This window comes from Corvus kubaryi, unplaced genomic scaffold, assembly GCF_017639235.1.
Source record: "Corvus kubaryi isolate FWS band 111438036 unplaced genomic scaffold, C.kubaryi_AGA036_p1.0 133, whole genome shotgun sequence".
NCBI classification, from domain to species: domain Eukaryota; kingdom Metazoa; phylum Chordata; class Aves; order Passeriformes; family Corvidae; genus Corvus; species Corvus kubaryi.
This window is the reverse complement of record NW_024580667.1, coordinates 21,462,434-21,486,602: the sequence shown is the minus strand read 5'-3', so window position 1 is coordinate 21,486,602 and position 24,169 is coordinate 21,462,434. Positions and strand designations below refer to the sequence as shown.

At 42.6% G+C, this 24,169-nt stretch overlaps 1 protein-coding gene and 1 long non-coding RNA gene across 5 annotated transcripts in view; both read left to right on the top strand.

The window, feature by feature from the left end:
• Positions 1 to 24,169, top strand: part of CARS2 (cysteinyl-tRNA synthetase 2, mitochondrial) — a 44,641-nt gene that overhangs the window by 8,414 nt on the left and 12,058 nt on the right. For 2 of the 4 annotated variants that reach the window (XR_006017787.1, XR_006017786.1), the window contains exons 3-11: positions 757 to 807; positions 4,934 to 5,051; positions 7,565 to 7,636; positions 8,230 to 8,335; positions 9,077 to 9,160; positions 11,617 to 11,746; positions 14,033 to 14,166; positions 17,161 to 17,228; positions 19,885 to 19,951. Coding sequence is in view for 2 of the 4 variants with exons in the window: in XM_042038537.1 (XP_041894471.1) it covers positions 7,565 to 7,636; positions 8,230 to 8,335; positions 9,077 to 9,160; positions 11,617 to 11,746; positions 14,033 to 14,166; positions 17,161 to 17,228; positions 19,885 to 19,951 (661 nt within the window). In the remaining 2 variants the exon portion in view is untranslated. Of the gene's footprint in view, positions 1 to 756; positions 808 to 4,933; positions 5,052 to 7,564; positions 7,637 to 8,229; positions 8,336 to 9,076; positions 9,161 to 11,616; positions 11,747 to 14,032; positions 14,167 to 17,160; positions 17,229 to 19,884; positions 19,952 to 24,169 lie in introns of those variants that run through there. The other 2 variants (XM_042038537.1, XM_042038546.1) reach the window with 2 other exon arrangements.
• LOC121669536 lies at positions 19,958 to 23,626 on the top strand. Its single transcript, XR_006017793.1, has 2 exons — positions 19,958 to 22,408; positions 22,441 to 23,626. It is a non-coding gene; the product is annotated as an uncharacterized LOC121669536 (long non-coding RNA).

The window sequence follows — 24,169 nt, the reverse complement described above, 5'->3', positions numbered from 1 at the left end:
GTCCCGGTTCCGGCCGGGGGCAACCGGGGGCGCGGCGGTGCTCGGGCGCGGCGCGGCGGCGGCAGTGGGCGCGTCCGGCGGGGCGCGACAGCGGGATCGTGGCTTACAACAGCCGGAGCCAGAGCAAGGAGCCGCTCGTGCTGGGCACGGAAGGAGTGGCGACCTGGTAGCGCCTTGCGGCGTGGCGGGCGGGCGTGGGGGTGGCGAGGGTGGCAGGTGCGGTTTGTGTCCAGAAACGGCTCCTGTCTCCAGTTCTGGGCTCCTCTGTACACGAAAAACATGGAGCTACTGGAAAAGGTCTAGCGAAGAGTCGCGAAGGTGATTAGGGGACTGGAGCATCTCTCTTGCGAGGAGAGACTGCTGGAGCTGGGCCTGTTTAGTCTAGAGAAGAGTGAGAGGAGATCTCATCAACACATATAAATATGTCAAAGGTGGGTGCCAAGAGGATGGTGCCAGGCTCTTTTCGGCATTGCCCAGTGACAGGACAAGGAGCAGTGGCCATTAACTAAAACAAAAAAAAGTTTCACCTCAACATGAGGAAGAACTTCTTTACATTGAGAGTGGCAGAGCACTGAACAGGCTGCCCAGGGGGCTCGTGGAGTCTCCCTCCCTGGAGACGTTCAAAACCCACCTGGACACATTCCTGTGTAATCTGCTCTAGGGGACCCTGCCTTGACAGGGGTTTGGACTGGGTGATCTCCAGAAGTCCCTTCCAACCCTAACAGTTTGGTGATTGTTTGTCTCCCCTCTCCGCAGGTACAGCTGTGGACCGACGGTGTATGACCATGCACACCTCGGGCACGCCTGGTGAGTTGTGGATTGTAGCGTGGGGGCATCCAGGCAGGTATACAGTGCCGGACATCCCCACGCCTGTGGTGCCAGGGATCCAGGCGGATACACGGTGCCGGACATCCCCAGGCTGCAGTGTGTGACCGAGTGACAGAACTGTGACTGGTGACATGAGGCCGAGGCCCAGCCCTTCGCCTCCTGAGCTGTGCAAAGGGCAAAAGTCTGTTTGTTACGTGTTTTTTCCTCTTGGGCTGGGGTAGTACGTAAAGGGGCTGTTGGTTCTGCTGCCTGGCTGAGGCAGAGACAGAGTGCGTGTCTGTGTCTTGGGAAGAAGCATTAGGAACGTGTGCATTTTGTTTGTGTAGGGCGAGTTGTTTCAAATCGTACCAGCATAACATGACCTCTCATGCGGAGGAGTTGTGAGCCTGGAGCGGGGCCTCTCGGCTGTGTGAAAAGATAGTATCGCCTCAGATTTAGTTCGGACATTGTTGGCACCAAGGAAAAGCCATGCAGGGTTGGCTGATAGAAACGTTCTTTCAAGGTTTACAGATGAACACATCGTATCTTAAATCTCAGAAAATCCAGGTAGCTTAAAGGCCTTTTTGCATGTGGCCTGTTTTACTATGTTAAACATTTTTGCTATGTTTAAAAATAAAAAGCCAATCCAGAACAGCACAGGTTTTTCTCTGTAGTTCATTAGGATTGTTACAACAATAAGCTAGCTTCATTATAAGTAACCTTGAAAAAGTGCTTTAAACCACTTGTTTCAAAACAACATACCTGATGAATAGACATGCAGGGTGTCTGCTGTTCCTGTGAAACTGAGAGGAGTTGCAACAGCTCAGCCTGCTCTTAAGGCTCTGTCTCCTCATTCTTAAAAAGCAAGTTATGTTGTGCTCTTTGGAAGAGCAGGGGTTTATCAGATAATTGCCGTCTGTATGAAGATCAGATATTGTGCATTTCAGTAACTGAATAATTCCCTTTCAGTGTAAGGGATTTCGCAGCTTCTTGTCCTGTCTCAACTTCATTCAGAAACTTCTGTTGAATCTTGCTCATGTTGAATTGATCCATTGCAGTACTGCACAAGTGCTGCTTTGTTCTGTAAAAAGGAAGACTTAAAATTATTATATAGAAGTACTGTTGTCAGTGCTAATGTTAATGCTGCTGTACTGTTGTCTATATGTGGTGGTGTCTTTTTCCTCCTTGCTTTTGTCAAGCAGAAAGCTGACCTAGCTTTTTACATGTGACCTAAAAATCAAGAAAATGATATCTTGGACTTTGTTTGTACTTAGTGCCTTCAGGGGAACTTCTTTTATTTTAACGTCATAGTAATTTGTGTATTTAAAGCTACGGTTGTTGTGATACAGGCTCCATTACAGTTTACCTTGAACTAATTACGATTTAAAATCATTACTTGAAAGTAACTGTGTAAAAAGATGGTTATAAGTTTCTTGTCTTTATCCCTCAGTCGAGGTTCTCTAGTATGGTAGGGCCTGTCCTGCCTGACATGGTGTCATAAGGGAATTGGAGAGGTGCTTCTGTCCTAAGGGGTATAGTTGATCTAGACCACAAAATGTTTATAGAGGTGGAGAAGTGGTTTCTGTTGCCTTCAGACTCTTTTGATTAAAAGAGGGAGTAGAAAGGCCTTGTTCACTCTTGGCTGGTTTTTTTACCCATCTTTTCTTACCCTGTGTCTAAACTAGCAATTTCAAGCTTTCCCGTTGTGGAGGTTTGCCATACATCTGTGTCACCTGGGTTTGACCTCTTCACTTGCTGATTTAAGAAAGAATGGCTAGTGCTGAATATTGCCTTTGGTGTATCATGCAGACACACCAGGTATAACTCTCTCTTTCAGCACCTCTTTAAGCACCTTCACGTGTTGTTCCACAAGGTGTCTGCAGCGAAGACCTTTTGCTGTCTTTACTCATCAGTTAAACCCTCCAGTGTGGGAGGAGCTGGCTGTTCCTTTCCAGTATCTCTGGTCTTACACATGTCAGTGTTGACATCCTGTTGGTCAGCTGATTTGTTCAGGATGCTGGAGCACTCTTGGTTCTATTTATTTATTTATTTTTTTAATGGTATTTTTTTTTCCCCAGTAGCTAGGTCCGACCATAGAACAGCTGAAATGTGTGCTGCTGCTGAGGGCTAGGAGATGCGCTGGGAAACAGCATAAAGTCAAACGGGATGGTGGCTGTTGCTACTCTGCCGCTCTTGTTAAATACCATAATTTTGTTGTACTCCTGCCACATGTTCTCTTCTCACTAGAATTCCTTTTTTCCCCCCTCTGTCTTACATTTGACTTGTGTCAAATACAACAAATGGAGCAGGTAATAATGCAGAAATGGATCATGGAAATGAGTTTGAGATCCTTGAGGAGAATTTGGAAATAATGGCATTATTTTTCTGCTGTCCTCTTTCCACTCCACAAGGAATTCTTACTTCTCTAAATAATTTAACATTCTCTACCATGTTGTGCTTCCAGTCTTAAAAACAGATGCTCTGTCTGCCTCCATATGACATCCAACACCCATTCTATATTGAAAAAAGTAAGACAGGCAAATAATAGTATTTTTTTCCCCAGTTCTGGGTCTGACCTTGATTGTACTAGTTTGAGCTGCAGCCTGGTTGGCATCCAGGTTCCTGGCCGAGTGCTTGGAAATAAGAGTAGAACCAAGCACAAGAGATTTCTCTTGTGCATGCTCTGCTACCCCGTGATTTTGACTGTCTGTTTTGTCTCTTTTTTTTCAGTCCTGAAGTGGTAAAGACCCTGCTTTCTGAGGTGTCAGGAAATCTACTCTGGCTCTTGCAGAGTTTCTTCCATTAATTCAGTTGGAAGATGAGAGGGAACAGTGTGAAATTTGTGTCTGCTCTGGGAGCAGTGACTGCAGGGCTGTTAAATCTAATATCAAGCTTTTGATGCTGCCGTTGTTCTCTGAACAGGATCCAAAGACCAATTTAATATTCTTATGGAATTGTGTCACCACATTAGATGAACCTTACTCCCAGTGAGCTGCTATTCATTAAAAACTATCTCCCTGGCAGTAAGGCTTTCAAAAAGTCTTTTTTCATCACGGGCATGGTGCAAACAACAGCAAAATATCTTTTTCTTCATCAAGATATCTTTTTCTTCATCAAGATATTACGCATCCATAAATCAGTACCTTAGTATCACCTGGCACCTGAAGGGAAGGGTGCAAATCCATTTCTAGTAGTTGTTTACATTTCTTTGTTCTGAGGGCCATGGGAGTTGCAGTTTGTGTGATGCTGTGGGTGAAATGGGAACATGCAGGTCTGTGAATCTCTTTGCTGGCTTTGGAGAAAACACAGCCCAGAAAGGCTGAGGATTCCCATCAGCTTGCAGGGCAGACTCAGAGTTTTTATTAACCATCTAGTATCCCTCCTAGTAATTGGGTTTAACTCAGTCTAAATGTGTTTTGAGAATTACAAATGGAGAGTCTGTGAGCAGAAGGAGCTGCAGCAGCCCTATACAGTTTGTCAGTCTGTCAGCATTCAATACTCTGCTTTGTGACAAAAATCTTGAATAATTTTCAGAATAACTTTTATTCTCAAGTGTAAATAAAATAACCTACAGACCATCTACTCTTTGCTGTCAGAAAAGGTTATGTGGTGGTGTGTGAATGAAATAGTTTGTTGTTTTATTATTATTGGTTTTCTTAGGGTTTATCAACCCTAATAAAAGTTCATTTGAATCGTGCTTTATTTCTTCCTGTTCTTCTGCCTCATGACTTTTGAAAACCTGTTAGAATATACGAAGCCCAAGGGATGTATTTCAGTACTATCTGATCTCTGTGTCTTATTTTGTCCTGTTGGGTTTGAAAGAGTCTCCTGGCTCATGTAGCTTGTGATGCTCTTCTGTACTTGAATAAAGAGATGCAACAAAAGAAAACTCAGAAAATTTGATGTAATGTGTCACTAATGCCAGAAGAGGGTAGGCCAGTTCAAGAGAAATGTGCTTGACTTCTGTGCAGGTGGCAACTGATTTTGGGAAAACACCTTATGCGCTGAAGATCTTTTCATTGCAAGTGTTGGGGTATTTAGATTGTCCCTGTGGCTGTTGGTTATTTTTATTTAAGTTTATTCTTACTACTGCATGTTCAAAAGCTTACATTTCTTTCTCTTCCAGCTCCTATGTTAGGTTTGATATAATTCGAAGGATAATGACAAGGTTTTTTGGAATTGAAGTTATCATGGTGATGGGGATCACAGACATAGATGACAAGATAATAAAAAGAGCCAGTGAGGTAGGTGTTTGCTGCAGTCTTTGACTAACCTTTTGGTATTTTCTGAGCTGCTTACATAGGAAAATTAGCCTGGGTCTGGGGTTCTTTTGTTATGTTTCTTTTAATTAGTAGATTTAATTAGAAATTTCTGGTCATCTGGTGTGGCTGTAATGGGTCTGGGAGTGAGGAGGCCTAGGTGTCAAGAGTCGTGTGATGGAGAGAGGCACAGAGGGGGGCTACATTGCAGCACCCACAGGTGGGATCCTCCTGCCCTCTCCCACTGCCTGGGAAGCTAGCAGGGAAAAAAAGCCCTGTGTGAATCTTCAGCACAGTGAAACTATCCCAAAACTTAACAGCCAGAAGGGTTCTGACAGTTCTGGAGAAGTGGTGTGTGCTGTGACCGTGAAAGGCAGTACAGTACATGCAGCACTGCCACGTGAGGCTGAGGGCAGTTCCTGGAAGGTGCCGAGCACCATCTAGCTGCAATGTCAGCACCTTGGAAAGCCTTGTCAGGCCTGTCTGTCACCTACAGGAAAGTTAACATTGTGTGTAGGGGTAAGTCTTGATAAGACTGGGGCTGTAAGTGGTTCTCGGTTGAATTTTACTCTGACCTTTTTTACCAGAGGAGCTTGGTGAATAGTTATTGCAATTCTTTTTTTTTTAATTGTTTTAAAAACACCTTTTGAACCCTGAAGCACTAAGAGTGTGTTCTGTGTTTTATTCTGTATTTTGAGTCATTTGTTTTATTTGTTTTTAGAATCTGTAATTCTTGTCTTTGGAATCATAAGTGAATGTGTTGGATTGAACTGCAGTTGCAAGCTTTAAGATAGTTTCTTGTAGCCAGAGAATTTGACAGCTGTCCCTTTTGCTTAATTTTTAAGTAAACAGATACTTTTGCAGTTAAATATAGGGCACTGCATTCAAATGAATACTAGCACACCACTCCTGTAGAAATATGTCTGTTCCCTTAGTCCATTTACTTCCAGTTTTCTAAGGCGGTAAACAATTTAAAAACAAACAACCCCCCTCCAAAATTCAGGCATCTTAAAATTTTTCCTTAGTGTCAGAACATCTTAGAGATTTTATGTTTGAGGAGGGGGAAATGGCATGCTCTTAAAAGATGTGTTGATTTGCTATACTCTTTGGTTCTATAAAGTCATCTTTTCACGGCTTTTTTTTTGGTGACTTTTTGAAATGTTTGCTCAACCATTTTGTTTGGATGGCCAAGGCCCCTACCTCAGTAGCCTGCTTTTGTTGTTGGAACCTGTGCACCTGAGGCATTACAGTGGTAGAATGCTCTGGGGGAAACCTGAAAGATGGGTATCTAGTTTATGACGAATGTGCTCGGTGGTCCTTTGAGAGAGACATGAGTCTCTTAGTGTGTTGAACGTCCATCTGGATGGGAGGAAATACCCCATCTTCTTTCTGTAGGCACATTTGTTTCTGTCTTGATCAAAGAAGCAGCTGAGCTGTGTCGGGAGATGAATCCAGTCACTGGTCTGTAGGCAGAAGCATGTGTTTGTTTTTCAGTGCTGAGCATTGTCCTCATTTCACTGCTGCATGAACATCTGGACTGTCTTCACCAGAACTCCTGCTTTGTTCAGGAGTTTGTACAAGCAGTGGTACCCACCTGCACTCTGAAAATCGGAACCCATAAAGATGCTCCAGTAATGAATTGGAAGTGATGAAATGGGATTTATGTTGTTCATGATTCAGTTACCTGCAAGCTGGAGAGACTGACAGTATGCTGTCTTCTCCCCAGCAATTTATTCTCAGAGAAGATGTAAAAGCATGCATTTGAAACACTTTGATACCATGCTGTTGCTTGCTAGGGCAGGTTTTGCTGTCATGCATCTTTTAATCCCTGGCCTCTTCTGAATATTTGAGAACAAGTACCTTACCATGTGTGAGTTTCCTTTCCTTTTGGGTTGGATTTTTTTCATCCCCTCTGCAAGAGGAACCTGTTCCTGTCCCATGAATGAAAAATGCAGAGAAGGTGCTTGAGAAACATTGGACTTGACAAAGCGTGGAATTGACTTTCGCTATTGAGATCTATGAGTACCCATGATCTGCTGAAATAGCTTATTTTTCCTAATCACTGAGAATTAATATCATGTGTCATCCTGCAAGTCTCTTATCTGCCTTTCTGACATGTAGGTGGAATCAGTGTTTCCTGTCAGTAAGTTGAATGGATTTTATGTCCTATGTATGGTAGTATATTTTATCACTGGACATGAAAGACCCTCTCAAGAGGAGAATAATAAGAGAGGGAAGGAGTTTGTTATTTTAGTCTTTGGTTGCTTTCTCTTAAAAGATATGTAATAATATTTTGGAAATTGAGACGCATAAATGAAATACTACTGAGTTATTTATAACTTACATCTCTTCTCTGTCAATGTTAGATTAATAAGCCTTTCTGACTCTTTACTTTGGGGGCTCTCTAAGTCTTCCAATTAGCTGTCTGAGAAAAGATTGCCATATTTTATATTATTACTCTGATTTATGATTTGCTTGTCTGCTTCTCTTTTTTTCAGATGAATGTATCGCCAGTAGCTCTTGCTCGTATTTATGAAGAAGACTTTAAACAAGATATGGCTGCCTTAAAGGTACAAATACTTGACATTCTAAATTTAGGAGTATTTCTAAGCAATTATTTTGGTAAGGAATCTGGTTTTGAGAGTTTGATCTGAAAAAATAAATTTGTTCCTTGGAAACTGAGTGCTGATTTACTTTTTCATTTTTCTGGAATGATACTGCACACCTTTTGAGTAAGAAAATGTGGGGAGAAGCAATGCTGAGCTTTGGAATGAACAAGTTAAATTTCTTTAGGAACTATTTTTTTCCATGTTCAGTAGAATCTTGATTCACAGATATTGCATATTTACTATAATGCAGAAATAGCTTGATTGAAAGTATAGGAAACAATCTTTCATTGATTTCAGATGACTTTGCTTCTTGTCTCCCTGTCAGAAGCAGGGACTAAGCCACTGGGAAAAATCTGGGGTTTTTTTGCCGCCCCTCAGATATTTTTTCTGTGTGTGTATTATCTTTAATACTGCTTATAAACTTTTTTTGATACTTGCAGTTTTTTTAAAGATAAAATTGAGGAGAATGTTCTTTTTAGTTTATTTCTTGGAGGGAAGGAACTTAACAGCACTGTGTTTCATACAGATTAATGACATGTTACTCTTCCTTTAAGGTCCTTCCTCCTACCGTGTATATGAGGGTGACTGACAATATTCCTCAGATAATTTCCTTTATAAAAACAATAATTTCCAGTGGACAAGCTTATGCAACCTCGCAAGGTAAGACTCTGAGCACGGTAACTCCTTGTTCAGCACATGTATAGGAAGTCACTGCTCTTAGTAATCGTGTTTTGGAACCAGATGAGATACCCTGTGCCAGGCTTTCCTTGTGTTGCTTAACAGGGTGTGAGCGAATTGTTTGTGATGACATGAGTGGGCAGAACATTTAACTTAGAAATTGAGTAATAGTTGTAGCTCATTACTTAATATAAATGTTTACTGTAATAAACTGCTGTTGAAACTCCTTGGGGAAATCCTGGCCTGGTTTCTACAAGAAAGCTAGGGGAACCTCTGAAGAGGAACTGTGTCTCTGCAGTGTGCTGCAAAAGATGTGCCTGCAAAGCAGAGTGTGTGGATTTTTTTTTTTTAGCAGAGCTGGTGGTTGTAGAAGGATTCAAGTGCTTCTTCATCCTCTGGTGAGGTGCATTGTAACTGGACTAGATGTAGCTTGAGCTGCAGTAGGGGAGGGGATTGCTGATTGTGCATGGGCAAGGAAGAACCTGGGAGATCTCCAGAATTCAAAGTTATGCTATGGGAAGAATGAGCATGTGCACAGAGGTTACTGAAAAGCTGGGTAACATGGAAACGTCTGCTATTATTTTTGCAGAATTTCAGAATTTCTAAATCAGAATTTCAAGTGGGAGTGGAAGAGCACTTTGTTTTGCTTTCAGGGAAATGTTATCAACTTCTCATCAATGTGCCCCCTCTTTGCTATACAACTAAACATTTCTTTTGTATTAGGCAATGTTTATTTTGATGTTAAGTCCTGGGGAAAAAGATATGGAGTATTAACTACTATTAATCCTGATACCCAAGATGAAGCAGGTAAGTTCGTGGCACCAACTTGTTTGTGTTAATGCATTGTTTGAATGCATGATGCATCTATGTGCAAACTTTCATTCAACAGTCTGAAATGGTTTTATAACCTGGTGTGTATAGCTAACTTTCTGGTTAATTTATGTTGCTTTCATAGTTATTTTTTGAGGCGCTAAGTGTTGCCAGTGCGGGAGGAAGCTTGGTCTCTCTTCTTCCTTTCATCCTACCCTCTGTATCTTTGTTCTGATGCCTTAGAACAGTTAGGATTCTTGAGCAATTGTAATTAAATACTTGGCAGTGGTACATAGAAACTTCACAGTGAGGTGGTGTTCTTGTTGTTGCACTAGCCTGCAGTGAGGACTCAAGGGCAAACAGAAGCAAACCTCACCTACCATGTTATTGTTTGGGGCAGTTGCACTCCTCTGAAGCTAACTGGATGAATTGTTTCCTTCAGTACTTGTCACTGGGCTAAGCAACCTCTTTGTGTGAGGGTGAGCAATCTCTTCATAGGCTGTGCTAGAACAGGCCTATACCCTGGGCTGTGGGGTTTTTGCTGCAGTTCCTGCTTTGAAGGATTGCTGAGCCTCTCTGTAGTTTCTATAGGGGTCTGATCAGGTCTCTGTGTCAGAGAATTTAATGCAGGTCTCCTGCTTTGTTTTGCAAACTGAAGTTCAGTATTCATCATTTTAAAAAAAAAATCTGTATGCAGTTATTGAAAATGCCTGTCAGGCTGATGCTCAGGTGCAGCCAGGGCTTCTCACAGTTCTGCTCTGGAGTTGTTTCAGCATTACAGCTCACAGAGGGAATGCATTTTGTCAACAGTTATTTAGAGGTAATTACTGCCTGCAGAGAGCCAGCAGCCTCCTGGGCTGCACAGGGAAGAGCGTTGCCAACAGGTCAGTGGAGGTGATCCTTCTCTGCTCAGCACTAGTGAGACATGCCTGGAGTGCAAGTCTGGTGCTGGGCTCCCCAGAACAGCAATGGTATGGACATAGTGAGAAAGGCCAGCAAAAGGCCATAAATATTATGGAAGTACTGGGGTATCTTTCATATGAGGAAAAGCACAGAGAGCTTGGACCACTCAGCCTGGAGAAGAGAAGGCTCAGGGGAGTCCTACCCTTGTGTACTCATACTGATGGAGGGAGGAGAGCTGATGGAGCCAGGCTTTTCTCAGTGGTGCTTGGTGACCAGTGGTGCTTGGGACAAGAGGCACTGATCACAGCCTGAAACATGGGAAATTCCATTTAAAGCTAAGAAAAATCCTTTTGCTCTGAGGATGGTTAACACAAACCATCTTGATCAGGGAGGCTGTGGAGCCTCCATCCTTGGTGATAATCAAAGCCCAGCTGGACACCATCCTGGGCTGCCTGCTGTAGCTGAGCCTGCTCTGAGCAGGGGGTTGGATTAGACTGTCTCCAGTCGTGCCTTCCAGCCTCAGCTGTGACTGATTATGTGTTTTACCCTGCTTCCCCTCTAGTCACAACTAAATGTGTTGTTATTTATAAATATTTTGACACTTGTTTTGCTTACAATGGAGAAGTGGAAGAGTGCTGTTTTGTAGCAGTATACTCAAAAAAGGGCAAAAGAGGGTTGGAGTCAGCAGATACTGCTCAGTCAGAACTTGGCAATCTCGAGAAAGAGCCCAGGTGAAGATTCAGTGGATAAAACTAGGGTTATATTTCTGTCTCGTTAGTTCTTAGGAATTTTGAATTGTATGGTTTTAAATGTGAGGTCATGTATTTGTCAGAAAAAAAGTACAGAGTCCAGAACCCTGTTCTGTGGCTCCTGCCAGGGAGTGCTGTGTATTTGACTAAGGGGTTAGGAGTCAGCAGAGATGAACAATCCTGCAGTATTCTGCAGTATTCTGACAAAAAGGACTGCATTCTTGGCAATGTAGTGAAGGAAGGAACAAATATAGCTGGGAGGAGACCGTTGTAGAGAACTCATCGGTGAAAATGGTACCGAAAAATCGTTACTATCCAAGAACAGTTTTGATTCTTACTTTGTGCACTTTGTTTTATAGATCTAAACCACAAAGTACTTGTGTCCCAGAGGAAAAAATTGTGAAGTGTTTGTTTGTTTGTGGGTTTTGGTTTGGTTTTATTACCTTTTCTGCTGCAGTGCAGTCAGTTTGTCCTGGGGAAACTGGCTGATATGTAACTAAATAAATGAAAAGCCAGGAAGACCAGGGGAGGATAAAAGGAGGATTGGATGTATTAAAGAATCTTGAGTCAATCTTTGTAGCTTGTCGAAATCTATTTCAATACACTATTTTTTTCAAACGCTTGATTGATCAACTGGAAACCCTGTGTAAGGGGGAAGGGAGGGAAGTTGTAGTGGAAATAAGTTGATCGAAGGGGATTAAAATCAGAGTAGTTCACTAAACACACATTTCCTCTTGCTTTCATTTAGTCATTTTTTTTCTTTGAGACATATCCCATTAACAAATCACTTATTCTTGCCAGTTGATTCTGATAAACGACATGGTAAAGATTTTGCCCTGTGGAAGGCTGCCAAGCCTCAAGAGCTATCTTGGAATTCTCCGTGGGGAAAAGGAAGACCTGGATGGCATATTGAGTGTTCCACAATATCAAGGTCAGATTTCTTGGATTTTAATAAATCTAATGCTATTTTTTGTTTTCAGTCACAGTACAATAGTAGCAGCAGTATTGAAAGTGTTTTCTGGTCAGTAGATAGTACTGGTTTTAATGTGACCATTTTATGCAACTTGGGATGTCACATGTGGCCCAGATAAACTCTGCTTCACCTTACTGTCACAGCTGCCTCTATGTTTTGCCACCTTGAGTCAGGCTTGGTACTTAGAATATGGAATGCAGGATCACACAGTTGATTAGCAGTCTTTTAACTTGAACTGAGTGACCAAAGGTTTGATGAAAGTTATAGTACTCACTTCCCTTCCACTTCTAGCAGTCTCCAGCAGACCTAGTTCAGGATGTAGGCTGTGTCAGGAGGACAGGATATGGGATTCCAGCTTGTTCTGTGAGATCTTGCTGGCCTTATCTTAACAGCAGCTGTGGATGTTCATGCTAATAATCTAAGTGTTATTCAGCTTTCTTGCTGAGTAGTGTTTTGCTTGCAGTTGGTTTGATGTAATTTGCTTTTAATTTACAACAGGAGAAAGTCTTCTCTCCTGGAAGATTGGTAGTGGTACTTAGTTTTGGTCTAGTCTCAGATCTTTTTTTGGAAGCTAATAACAAATAGTTTATATCTGAACTTGTTTAGCTTAAATTTTCAACTAAAGCTGAAAGGAGGTGGAATCAGCTGCTTTAGGTTTCTCTTTCATATGCTTTTTTGGTGCACCTAGGATTGTTAGTCATTTCTACCTGCTTGTGAAAAGTGTTTATAAGTGATTTTCTGTCTGTAAATAGTTGCAGCATAGTGAGGCAGCTCTTAAAGCAGTCAAAGTGCACAAAATCATGCTGTGTTTGATGTACAACCTGGGACAGAAGTGCACAGATAAGAAATGTCAGTTACGAAATGGCCTGTCTGCTAATGCAGTGCTGTTTGTAGTCTGCATTTTTTTCTGTAAAAATGTATTTTACTGAGGCTGGATGAGGCTCCTGCCATGTAAATAAAAGCTGACCCATGGAGAGCATAAGTGTAGTAATCTTGGACTGTGAAAAATGGAGAGCTTACTTTGGTAAGTGACCTAAAACAATTTGCTGTCCCAGTCAGCTGTCGAAGGCCCATTGTTAGGCAATACTTATTTAGCTCTAGTCTGTTTTGCTAAGTATCTCAAAGCACTTTAAGTTAGGTGAATTAATTTTGAAAAGTCTGTGAAGGTGAATGAGGAGTCTCTGGTCTCTAGAAGCAGCCCTGGAGGAGGGAATCCCCTGCTTTGATTCCCTCAGGTCTGATCTTATCTCTGCAGTTTCCCTTGTGGTGACGTGGGTGGCTCCTCCTGTCCCTGAGCATTTGGCAGATCTGTCTGTCACTTTCTCCAGCTCTTAATGGTTTTGTTGGAGGAAACAGCAAGTGCTCCTCTGTAGGTGGCGCAAGGGAAGGTGAGGGTCAGTCCTGGGCAGATTTGTGCTTTAGCTGGTTTTGAAGCAGGCTGGAGCAGAGAAGGATGAACTTGGGAGATGGTGACAGCCCATCTTTCTTCCCTCCTCACTTCTCCTCCTTGCCTTTTCCTCCTGTTCCCCAATAGCTTCTGCAAAGCCATCATGTAGCGCAGTGTCAGCATGGTGTTTTGTCTCAAAAAGGAATCAAAGTATTAATGTTTAGCCAGCTACCAGCAGCACCTTGTTAAGGTAACATGTGGGAGGCCTGTGTGTGTGTGTGTAGGCCTTGCATCTTCCCCTGCTTGAGCAGGCCTGGTTTCTGAGCAGTTAAGATTGACTTACATCCCTGTGAGGCTGTAAGTGTAATCTTTGTTTAACAGATAAACAAAATAAAGTTGCTAACCTGCCCAGCTTGACCTGACTGCACACATTATTGTCTGAATTCCTACAGAAAAGGTACAAGATAAGGAAGAGTAATACCAAATTTGCAGAAATGTTTGCTGCTTCAAAGTTGTTAGGTGTGCAGATAAAGGCACCTGTCTGATACTGAAACTGTAGCAGAACAAGGAAAGGAGACTTCCTGCTTGCCATCCTTTAAACTAAGTTAGAAAAATAATTGCTTCTACTAAGGAGAACTCATTTGGAACAGATATGGGGTCTTGTCCATACAAGTTCTTTTGGTATCCAAGTTATGTGTAAAGGTCTTGTTTTAAAACTGCAGTTACCTTGTTTTAAAACTGCAGTTACTAAATTGTACACTTAAATTTATGTTGTTTCATCTTACTCTTTTCTGCATTTCTTTTTACAAAAAGCTTTTGTGGTGTTCTACTTACCAATCAGGAAAATATTGTTACAGTGCAGTGTTTGGAAAGCAGCTGGACATCCATACCGGTGGAATAGATCTTGCATTTCCTCATCATGAAAATGAAATTGCACAGTGTGAGGTGTATCATCAGTGTGAGCAATGGGGGAATTACTTTTTTCATTCTGGTAAGTAAAATATTGATCACTTGAGAGGCCTGTACAAATACAACAGTTTGGGTTTTTTAGGTTTGGCATTTTATGCTATGAAAACTTGTTACACTGCCTGGCATTATGCAGAACTGCTCCTTGCTCCCTCTGCACAAAAGTGCTTCATTCAGTGAAGTTTGTGCTGTACAGTGTTTTGAACTACATCACTGGCTGACGGTTCTAGTGCTGTTCCCATTGATAGAAACCTTGACATTTGTTCTTCCTCTTGCAGTCATGGTGGTTCCGGATGGACAGCTGAAGTCAATAGAAAGTCAGAATCAAATGCAGTCTCTATTTTGGTGATCAGTATTTTGGGCAGGATGTCTCTGTGAACTCTGGGAGCTGCTTCTCTGAGTAGAAGAACTGCAGAGTTAAGCTTGTGGTACATGCTAGGAATTACATGAGCTTTCATTTTTATATATTTGTACTGTTGGGGATGAATATTGAATTCTAGTTTCAGTTGCCAGTGCAGAGCCTGCTGTAAATCAATAGCAGTTGTCCAGAGGCTGGTGCATCCTCCAGGGTGTGCTTTGTTTCCAAGGCGCTGTGGAATCCTCTGCACTTCTGCTGAGATGCACTGGTTACTGCCAGGTGGAGCCTTCTGTTGAAAACCAGTGAATCTGGCTTTTCAAACTTGGAACTGAAACTGTAGGGGAAATATTTTTTGATACTAGCTAAAAAAAGAGGAGTCAATTAAAAAAAAAAAGGGAGAACTTAATTCCAAGGGCAGTTTGTACACTGTGGTTCTGTAGGAGCTGACAGATTACATTCGTTAAGTCAAAAAGTCTTGCTGGAGGATGATGGTGTGAATTATTTAGGGCAAATGAATCAGCTTCAGAAACAATTTATTCTGCTAACAGACTTCAGAATTTTAGCAGCTCAGAATTGGAGGAGCAATCCCCATTAGAGGAAGAAAATCCCTGCACTGGGGATAAATCTTATGAGGACTTTATTTTTAGACTACTTGTACTCTGGGAAGAGCGCCAAACCGAAGTTACAAAAATCCTTGTATTTTGTATTCTTGAATGAAATCACTCTAAGTACTGAAACTCTTGGAAGAGGAATATTAATTCAAATTCAGATGTTACCGGTACCATTTTAGGAAAACACAATCCAACTATTTTAAGCTTGGCTGCTTGAAGTTAAATCAGTCAATATTTAGGCACCTTTGCAAAAGAGAAAAAGTAATCCTACCCAGGCTCTTCCCCTTCTCCCAGGAGAATTTTGGCTGTGGGCTTTACTTGAGTCAAAAGAGCTGCAGGTGTCCAGCTGTGTCTGACAGCCTGAATATGCTTGTTGGGTGTCCCAAGTTTAAAGATGCAGTGGTGAAAGTGGCCTCACCTGCTAGCAGGCAGGACAGAAAATGAAAGCAAGATTTTTTTATCATGGGTAGTTGCTGTAGCTGGTTCTGCATCCATAGATCTTTTGATTCATTCCTACTCTCCACAGAGTGTGTTGTGTAGAATTAATTTTCGAGGTGGTCAGGGTAGGACTGGAGGTAGCCTTCTCCTGGTGAGTCCCTGCTGCTTTGAATCATTGTCAGAAACAGCTGAGAAGTGAAACCATGAGCTTTTCAGGTCCAGTTATCAGGTCTGAGCTTGTTGCTTTCGTATCCAGATGAGTGTAATGGGGATTTTATCTACTTGTGGAAGGAAAGGGATTTCAGGCAAGGCTGCAAAGCAGGTCTGTGCAGTGAGTAGCACAAAATGCAGACAGCTGCACGGGCTGCTGAGCAAGAAATACCATTTCTGCCACCACTCATAAAAGCAGGAGCACGATCACACATTGTCCTTCTGGAGTACTCTGAGGCGTTGGTAACACTGGGTTGCCAAATGTGAAAGAATGCAGTGCTTGTAGGGTATTACAGAGCAAGAGAAGTTTATGCTTAAAAATCTACCTCAAAGCATGATTAAGTGCTGGATGCTGCAGGCCACAGAAGTGCCTAAAAATCCCATGTTAGTTGTGGGTGGTTGGTAACTTACAGAATTACCCTTTTATTAGGAGAAGCCTGTTAGGGCTTTTAACAACATTTCTGAAATTATGCTGAGTAGTCTTTCAGTAGCAGCATGTTTGGCATCTCTCTGGTGCTGTGAATAATTGGTGTTTTCCATCAGTGGTACTGCTGTGGCTCACATGGATGAGACCTGGAAGAGGACAACCTCAGGCTATACCTCTCCTGTCTTTGTTCATCAGAGCTTTCGGTCCTAAAGCCAAGCTCTACATACTCTCTTAAATGAAGTGTTACTACCTTTTTCCTGTGCTACAGCCTTGCAAAGCAGTGGTCCATGTGACTATTGAAAGTTCTAGCAGTGCTCAGAGATCACTTTTAAAAATAAACTAATTCAAATTAGGCACTGTAGCTGCATCCCTCCCTCGCCCTGCTTTTTCTCAGTCTCACAAGTCTGGAGAAGTTGAGAACGTGCAGAAAATTCATTTTGCGTTTAAGATATTTTGAACCAGTGCAATAAAACTTCGGGGTAAAAAAAAAAAGTTAACAGCCACCAGCAAGTAATAAGTACAGAAGTTTGAGTTTTAAGGATTTTTTAATGTGAGATCACTGGAAAATATTTCTTAAAATACTTCTGAGAAGTCAAGAGTAACAGGTAAGGTACTTGTCCTGTGAAGACTGAAGTATTTGCTGCTTGTTTTTATCAGTTTATTGTCAATTCTGGACAGGGAGACTCATGGTGGTGGTGGGGTTTTTTGTTTTTTTTTTTTTTTTAATGATTTAAATGTATATATTTTAAAATTCACCCAGTGGAAGTTTTGAGGATGGAGAGGTGTGCAGGACTGTAGGCAAGGCTATTGAAAAATGTTACCCGTTGCACTGAAATGGTTGGCGTATATCCATCATAGCATATGCTGCCTCCAACATTTCCAGTGTCTCAGTGCAGTCTTTCTCATTTGCTCCCTATTCAGAAGCACACTTGTTTATCTTGATTAATTTATTTTTCTTTCTTTTTTTTACTATAGGGCATTTGCATGTAAAAGGAAGTCAAGAAAAAATGTCAAAGTCATTAAAAAACTACATAACGATTAAGGTAATTTCTTTGTTTGCATTGAAGCAATGTATGTTTGTGATATGTAAATACTAATTACAGCCCTCTTTTGAGACAACTTAGGAGTGTGTGCTTATGCTGCAGCGTTTCTCTAGTACTCATGTATCTGTTGCTGTGGATCTGGATGTAGGATACCTGCTCAGATTCAGGGTTTGCTTATAATGATGGATCTTGCTGAGCTGAAAGTGTTTGTAGGAGCAGAGTTTGTGCCAGTACCAGGATCCTGCACTGTAGATTTGTGGTTGATCTCGACAGTCTCAGGAGTCTTTTCCAACCTGAATGATTCCGTTCTGTAGTGATGAGTTCTCATCTGTCTATTCTTAATAGAATATTAAGAAATTCTTCATGCTTTGAAAAAGCATGGATTAGGAAAAGAGTGGATATTTTTCCTTGTCCTTATTTAGGTGAAATGGGACATAGTGTCCGCATTTTATCAGGAAGCTACTGGGCAATCCTGAACCACACTATTGCAGTGGTGTCTCCCATTACCCTTTATACAGTGACCTTGCTGATGCACAGAGAGCTTTGCCTTCTGGTACCCACGAGCCACATGACTGTTTCACTGTGTCCCAGGTCTTTGGTGTGGCGCAGAGCAGGGTTTCTCTGCCATGTATGACAGAGCTGTGCATGGTGCTGGGGTGGCTCCCGTGATGGCTGACGCCTACTGCTGGAATAGGGTGATTTCCTTCCTTCAGACAAAGCTTGGGAAGCTGCTTCAGCACATATGTTCCCCTTTGCCCTCTTGGAAGAATTAATTAAAATCCCTTTAAAAAGTTCAATATGAGCTGCTTTATTTTTAAGTCTTCTGATGCTGTCTGGGTACAGTTAAGCCCTGTTTCCCTGGAGCTCACAATTTTCACAGAAATCTCATGAGTTTCAGCAGGTGTTGTGGACAGGGTGGAGAAATTACCACAAATGCAGTGCATGGAGTTAAAAGCAACATATAAAAATGTTCCCCTCCATGTCTCCCATGATGGCACAGCTTGTGTTGAGGAAGCAAAGATTTCAGGCCTGTCTCTCTTACCTTGTGGGTCTCTGCTTTTCATGTCTGCCCTTTCACACGGCTAACAAGTATTAATCCTTCCCTGGAAGTAGTTTTCAGTCCAGTGAAACAATTTTTTTCCTGTACAGCTGCCTTGCACCTTGAAAGTTAAGCCCTACATGGAAGGTTTTATGCCTGTGCCAAAAGAGCGGAGGTCTGTCCAGAATCTTCCCTTGGTCCAGCTAGTGGCTACCTGCATCCCAGGCTGTTGCCTGGGCACAGCAGCCCTGCATGTTCTGCATCCAGCTGCCCTGTTTTCCCTCCCCCTTGTACCCTACTTCAGTTCTTTCTTTCCTTTTTTTAATAGTTATTAATTCTGACCCCAAAAATCAAAGAGATTGTGATAACACAAAGCCAAGCAACCTGCTTTCAAAGAGCTGTGAGACTTCATCTGTTCTCTGTTTTTAAGGAAATGCGGAGTTGTTTGTTCTAGTTTGGATGGTCCTTTCCCAAATTTGAATTTACTTCTGTATTGTACTCATATTGTTCTACCTCTGTATATTAGTGTAAAGCTTCTGGGCACATTGGGTACACTCATTTATATCCAGTTTTATTTTAAAAACCCACAATAAACAAAAAAACACCCACCAAAACAATCAGTATCATTATTTCTTGATTTTGATTGCCTCAATTATTTCTATTTTCACTTGAGAGATGGCACATTGCTGATGCTTTTTTCGGTGTTCAGGCTGGTTTAGTCTTGTAGCAGAAGCCTTATTTCAAAAGGTGAGATTTAAGCAAATGACACTTTCCATATTTTCTCACTTGTACTGGCTTCTTACAGTTTTTGATTTTTGTGGCACTTCAGTGATCATCACCAGTTTGCAAATAAAAAAAAAAAAAAAAAAGAAGCAGAAGTGCAATAGTCACAGTCAATCTGCACAGTGTCCAGCCTTACTGAGAGCAGGGTTGGAAGTGATTGAATGTTTTATCAGTGTATCTTCAAAACATTTAAATAGTTCTTTACACTATTAATATAAATTATTTGTACTAGTAGTAATACTAATAGTTTACTGTTTACTGGAGTAAATTATTTGTAAAGCTAGATAAATATTAGAGTGGTGTTTATTAGGCTTCATGATTAACACAGATAATTCTTATACGGCTAGGATTTATCTTTGTTCACTCCCTGTGTTTCTTCATATTCTAATCCTGCAGAAAAAGTACACTCATTTTCTTTTCCAATAAGTCTTTTTTTTTTTTTTTTTTTTTTTGGTAAAGTTTGCAGAACTCAGGAGCTTTCCTTTCTGTAAGATTGTATTCCAGTCTTAGTCTGATAATTTCATTTTGGGTTTTTTTGCAAAGGTCTTTATACAGTGTATGTTTGATGGTATTTGCAAAGTAATGTTCATTGTCCTATATTGGACATTGTGTGTATATTTATATCTTGTATATATGTATGCACATCTATCTTATATGGAATTGAATTTTATTTAGTTTATGTTTTAAAGCAGTGTTAGAGTTTAAAGACTTTATGCTTATCTTAAACTGCAAAGATGTGTTATTTGTCGTGTTAGTTTGAAATGCGAGGGGGTGGAAGAACTCCTGGAGAAATTGATACCATGCTAAAGCTGTCTTTTTGTGCATGGAGTTTAGGATTTCCTGAAGAAATGTTCGTCAGATCAATTCAGAATGTTTTGTTTGCGTGGCAGATACAGCTCAGGTAAGGAAGCGCCCCTTACCTGTTGAGGTGTGCGTGGCTTTCCGCACACACTTCCCAGCTGGCAAGGCGGAGCGAGCTCTCCCTGCGGGGCGTGTGGTTCCCGGAATCCAGTGGGTGGAAAGGTTTTGGTGGTGCTCTGTGGGGCTGCTCTTTGGCTCACCTTTAGAATATTGTCTTTACTGAGCACAGTGCATAACCATTCATCTAAATACCTTCTTGAGCTGCAGTTAGTTGCGACTCAGCTAATTGCACTTTTAATTAATGAATTACCTCTGTCTCTGATTTGCATCTGTTGTAGTTACTTGTGTTGTAGTCACAATCAGCTGGTTTTGGACACATACCTAGATGTGCTTTGGCTTATATTCCTGTAGGGTATGATGAGGGCTGGCTAATAATTTTTTATCTCCCTGCTGTGTTACCATTTTTGTCCTGTGGAGTGCCTGAGTGTTCAGGCAGTTCTGTGGTGCAGTGCAGCTCGCTTACACCAGCACATAATAACCTAATGATCATCTTAGCCTGGCAGATCATCTCTCTGCTGGTGGGGAGAGGTGTGGGAGATTTTGTCAGCTTCCCTGCTTTTTTCAGCAGATGGTAGTTCCTTAACCAATGTTGGGTCACCTGGCTTGTTGGCTGTCCTGGCACGGCAAGGGACGGGTGGAGCATGGGTCAGCAGCTGCTGTGGTGTTTCAGTGGGCCTCTAGCTGCCTTGGATAAAGCACCTGTGGCAGTGTGACTGCCAGAGCTGGTGTGGTCAAGGCTCTGGGGCATTGCTCATGCCTGTCAGTGTGCTGCCAGCCCTTGTACACATGCAGTCATTGGACTGAGAAGTCTTTCTGCTTGTTAATACCTCTAGCTGCCTTGCAGGAGCCACCCATGTGATCTTCCTGGTGGATCCTCCCTCTCCTAGGACAGCTGAAGGCATCAGGAATGTAATATATCCCTGCAGAATTTCAAAGCATGGGATAGTAAAGAGAGAGGTGGTTATTAACTTCTGACCTCCACTGTGATAGAAAGAGAGGAGTGAATCCAGTTGGAAGGTCTGCTGCAGAACAGCATCCTGTTTGGGGCAGGCAGTGGGTTGGTGGCATGCCTGGCTGTTTTTGGATGATGCTACAGGGCAGTGGCACACTTGGCTGATTTCCTCTTTTAGGAGATGAAATACCTTGTGTACACTTAAGTGGCTCCCTGGCTGGGGGCACCTGGGAGTCATGAACAAATGCGTGTTTAAAACAAAAGAGGAGATAAGACTAACACCTACTACACTATCATATATATATATATATGTTGGACATGTAAACAAGCACTGAATGTCTGGTAGTTTCTAAGCTTGCCTCAGGACGAGGAATGGCACTGGAGCCCTGCAGTGGAGGGCTACCTGCAGGCTTTCTTCACTCCCTGTCAGCTAGCTGCATTTGAACCTCTGCTTTTTGCATTACTTCTGGGATAAACGCCTTCCTGAAGTAGAAGAAGAGTGCTACCTGTGTGGATGTGGGTGGCTTAGATGAAAGGATATGGTGGTGTTACATGAGAGTATAGTGCCAGTAAGCCAGTTGGCAGGTAAGGGTTGCTCAGAAGTCTGCTCTTGCCATCTCTGCCTTACGAGGCCGTGTGTATTATTAGCTTCCCAATAAGGAGCCAGAGTCGGTCTCTGCTGAGCCAGGTATTTACTGTGCTGCCTGTCAGCTTGTGTCCCTGCTATCAATTCACTTTGGTCTAAACACAAGTTCACTGCACTCCTTCTCATCTTGCTGTCTGCTCATATTTTTATTAGAAGTGAGATCCCAAGCACCTCCTGCTTGTTTCTTAAAAGGTTTTTATAGCCTAGACCCATGGGTGATGGTTCCTGCCATCCCTGCCTGCTAAAGAAAGCCTTTAGTAAAATCTGGGTTTGGGGGTCAGATGGTACCACACACATTGGATTGAGCCTGTAAAAGATCTTTGTAGGCATGGGGATGAAGGCAGCACCTGACAGTTGGGAATGGCTCATGCTTGATACTGTGGTTTCTTGGGCTTGGAATGGGCCTTTTTTGTTGTCTGGGCCAGCCCCTGTGTGTGTGTGTGCTAACAGGCACAAACAGAGACAAATGTGATTCCAGAGTGCCCCAGCCTTGGAGGAGCAAGGGTTGAAGGGGTGTATGCAGGGAGGTGCATGTGTTTCATGGGAGTGGAGTCCGGAGGATAAAGCTGGATGCCTTGCTTGTGGGGAAGAGGAGAAAAGTCAGAGAGAAGAGCCTTTTATCATCCTTCCATAATGTGTTTCTGCACGGGGTCTCTGCTTCATTGCCCTCTCTGCCTGCTCAAGGTGGTGGGGCAGAACTCCTTGGGGTGAAGCTGAGCTCTGGGGGCAGTGGTGATTATCTGGGTCTTTTGCTTTGGCTGGTGCCTCTGGCTGTTCCCTTCTTGGCCTGAATCACCACCCTGTGGCACACCTGAGGCTGTTGGGAAAATGGTTCCTAGGTACCTGAGGCTGTTGGGAAAATGGTTCCTAGGTACCTGAGGCAGCAGCATGGTGACCCTCCACCAAAGTGCCAGCTGCTTCTGGGTGCAGCTTGAAAGGAGAAGTGCCATCTCCGAAGCCCTGTGGGACTCTGCTGTGAGGCACAGGCAGTGGGGTTGTGTCTCCAGAACACTCTCCTGGTCAGCAGAAATGCTCTGGTGATTTTGTGAACCTGAGTGAACTGCAATATTTTGACCCCTCTGGTGTCTAATTACTTGGTGGTGCTAATAAATGTACTGTAATTTGATGATGCATTGGTGATGCCCTCAGTGGCAAAGGAGGGAAGGAGCAGGGAGCACAGTGAAGGTTTATAGGGCTGGGCTTGCCTCTGCTGCGCTGTGGGTTTGCAGTGCCAGCAGGCAGTGGTTTAGGAGTATGCCCTGAATTGGGGATGAGGAACAGCTTGAATCAAAGTAGGCTTCATCAGGATAAACTTTTATCAAGTATTCCTTGCAGAATTCTCGCAACCAGGTTAATCGAGTAATCCTAGTGTATGTAAATGCTCTCAGTGTCTCACTGTGTCGTAGAGGTCTGTACATTTTTGAAAGTTGAGTAAAGCTTAATTTTAAAACCAGCGTTAATGAGGCAATAATGCAGATTTGTAATTACACACAAGTGAAAAATCTGACGAATACAGGTTCAGACTTATGCCTTTGCTACACAGGGGTAAATCCTGTGGAAAGTCTGTTTAAACACTTAGGCTTCCTTAGGATTTAGGCTAATGGAACTGAGATCAGGTCTCACATCTGGCTGCTTTTGCCCTCTTAGATCTGCCCTCTTGGTAAGACTGTCTGCTCTAAAGAGTCTGTCTGGGCAGCGTTGGGTAATTCTGCAAAGCAGTTGGATGTAACATGAGCAGGGCCAGAGGTGAGATTTCTGTGCAAACTGTGGGTGATGCTCAGTGCTGAGGAGATTAAGAATATGCTGGAAGCTGTGGTTTGGATGTACCTTATGGCAGAGGTCAGGTATATGATGGTGAGGCAATACTGCACTGGCTATGAATGGCTCTGGTGTGATACTGGGGAAGGAAGGCATTCAAACTTAGGCCTGGCCTGGGTGGACACAACTTCCACTGAAGCCAGGTGAGCTCTCTTGCGTGGGGTCCAAGAACTCTTCTACAGAAAGTTGCACATTACTGTACAAATAAAGAAAAGTCTCTCACTGATAGCAATTCCCAGTAAAAGTGACAGGGAGCTAGTCTGGCACCTGCACTTCTGAGGGCGAAGGCAAGGCGAGAGGAGTCTGCTGAACTCCTACCAGCAGGAGTGGATGCTGGAAGTTCCTAAAGTGAAATTGCCTGCCAAAGCTAAAGTCCCCCTGAATGCAGTGGGGATGTCTGATGTTTCTGCAGCTGGTGGAGGAGGAGCACTGTAGGGTTCCTGTACAGCACATCTCATTGTAAAGCAGAGCTCAGCTTTGGATGCAAGGGCTCATTTACCTTGAGGTTTTATCTTTCTTTCCAGTGGCCATAAGAGGCTTTGATGTGTGTGAGTTGAGTGTGATGAATCCCACCCTAGACATGCCCGTATGAGTTTAAGCAATTTGTATTTTCTCTACAAGTAGCTTTCTCAAAATGATATATGGTCAGTTTAGCTTTGATATTGTGAGGGAATTGTTTAGGAGCTAGTCCACAAATTTTAGGTTCATCTAGATTTTAGATGTTGGTGAAGCAGCCCTTTCAACAGTCAGTGGTGAGGGTTAGGCCTCTTTGGAGGTCTCCA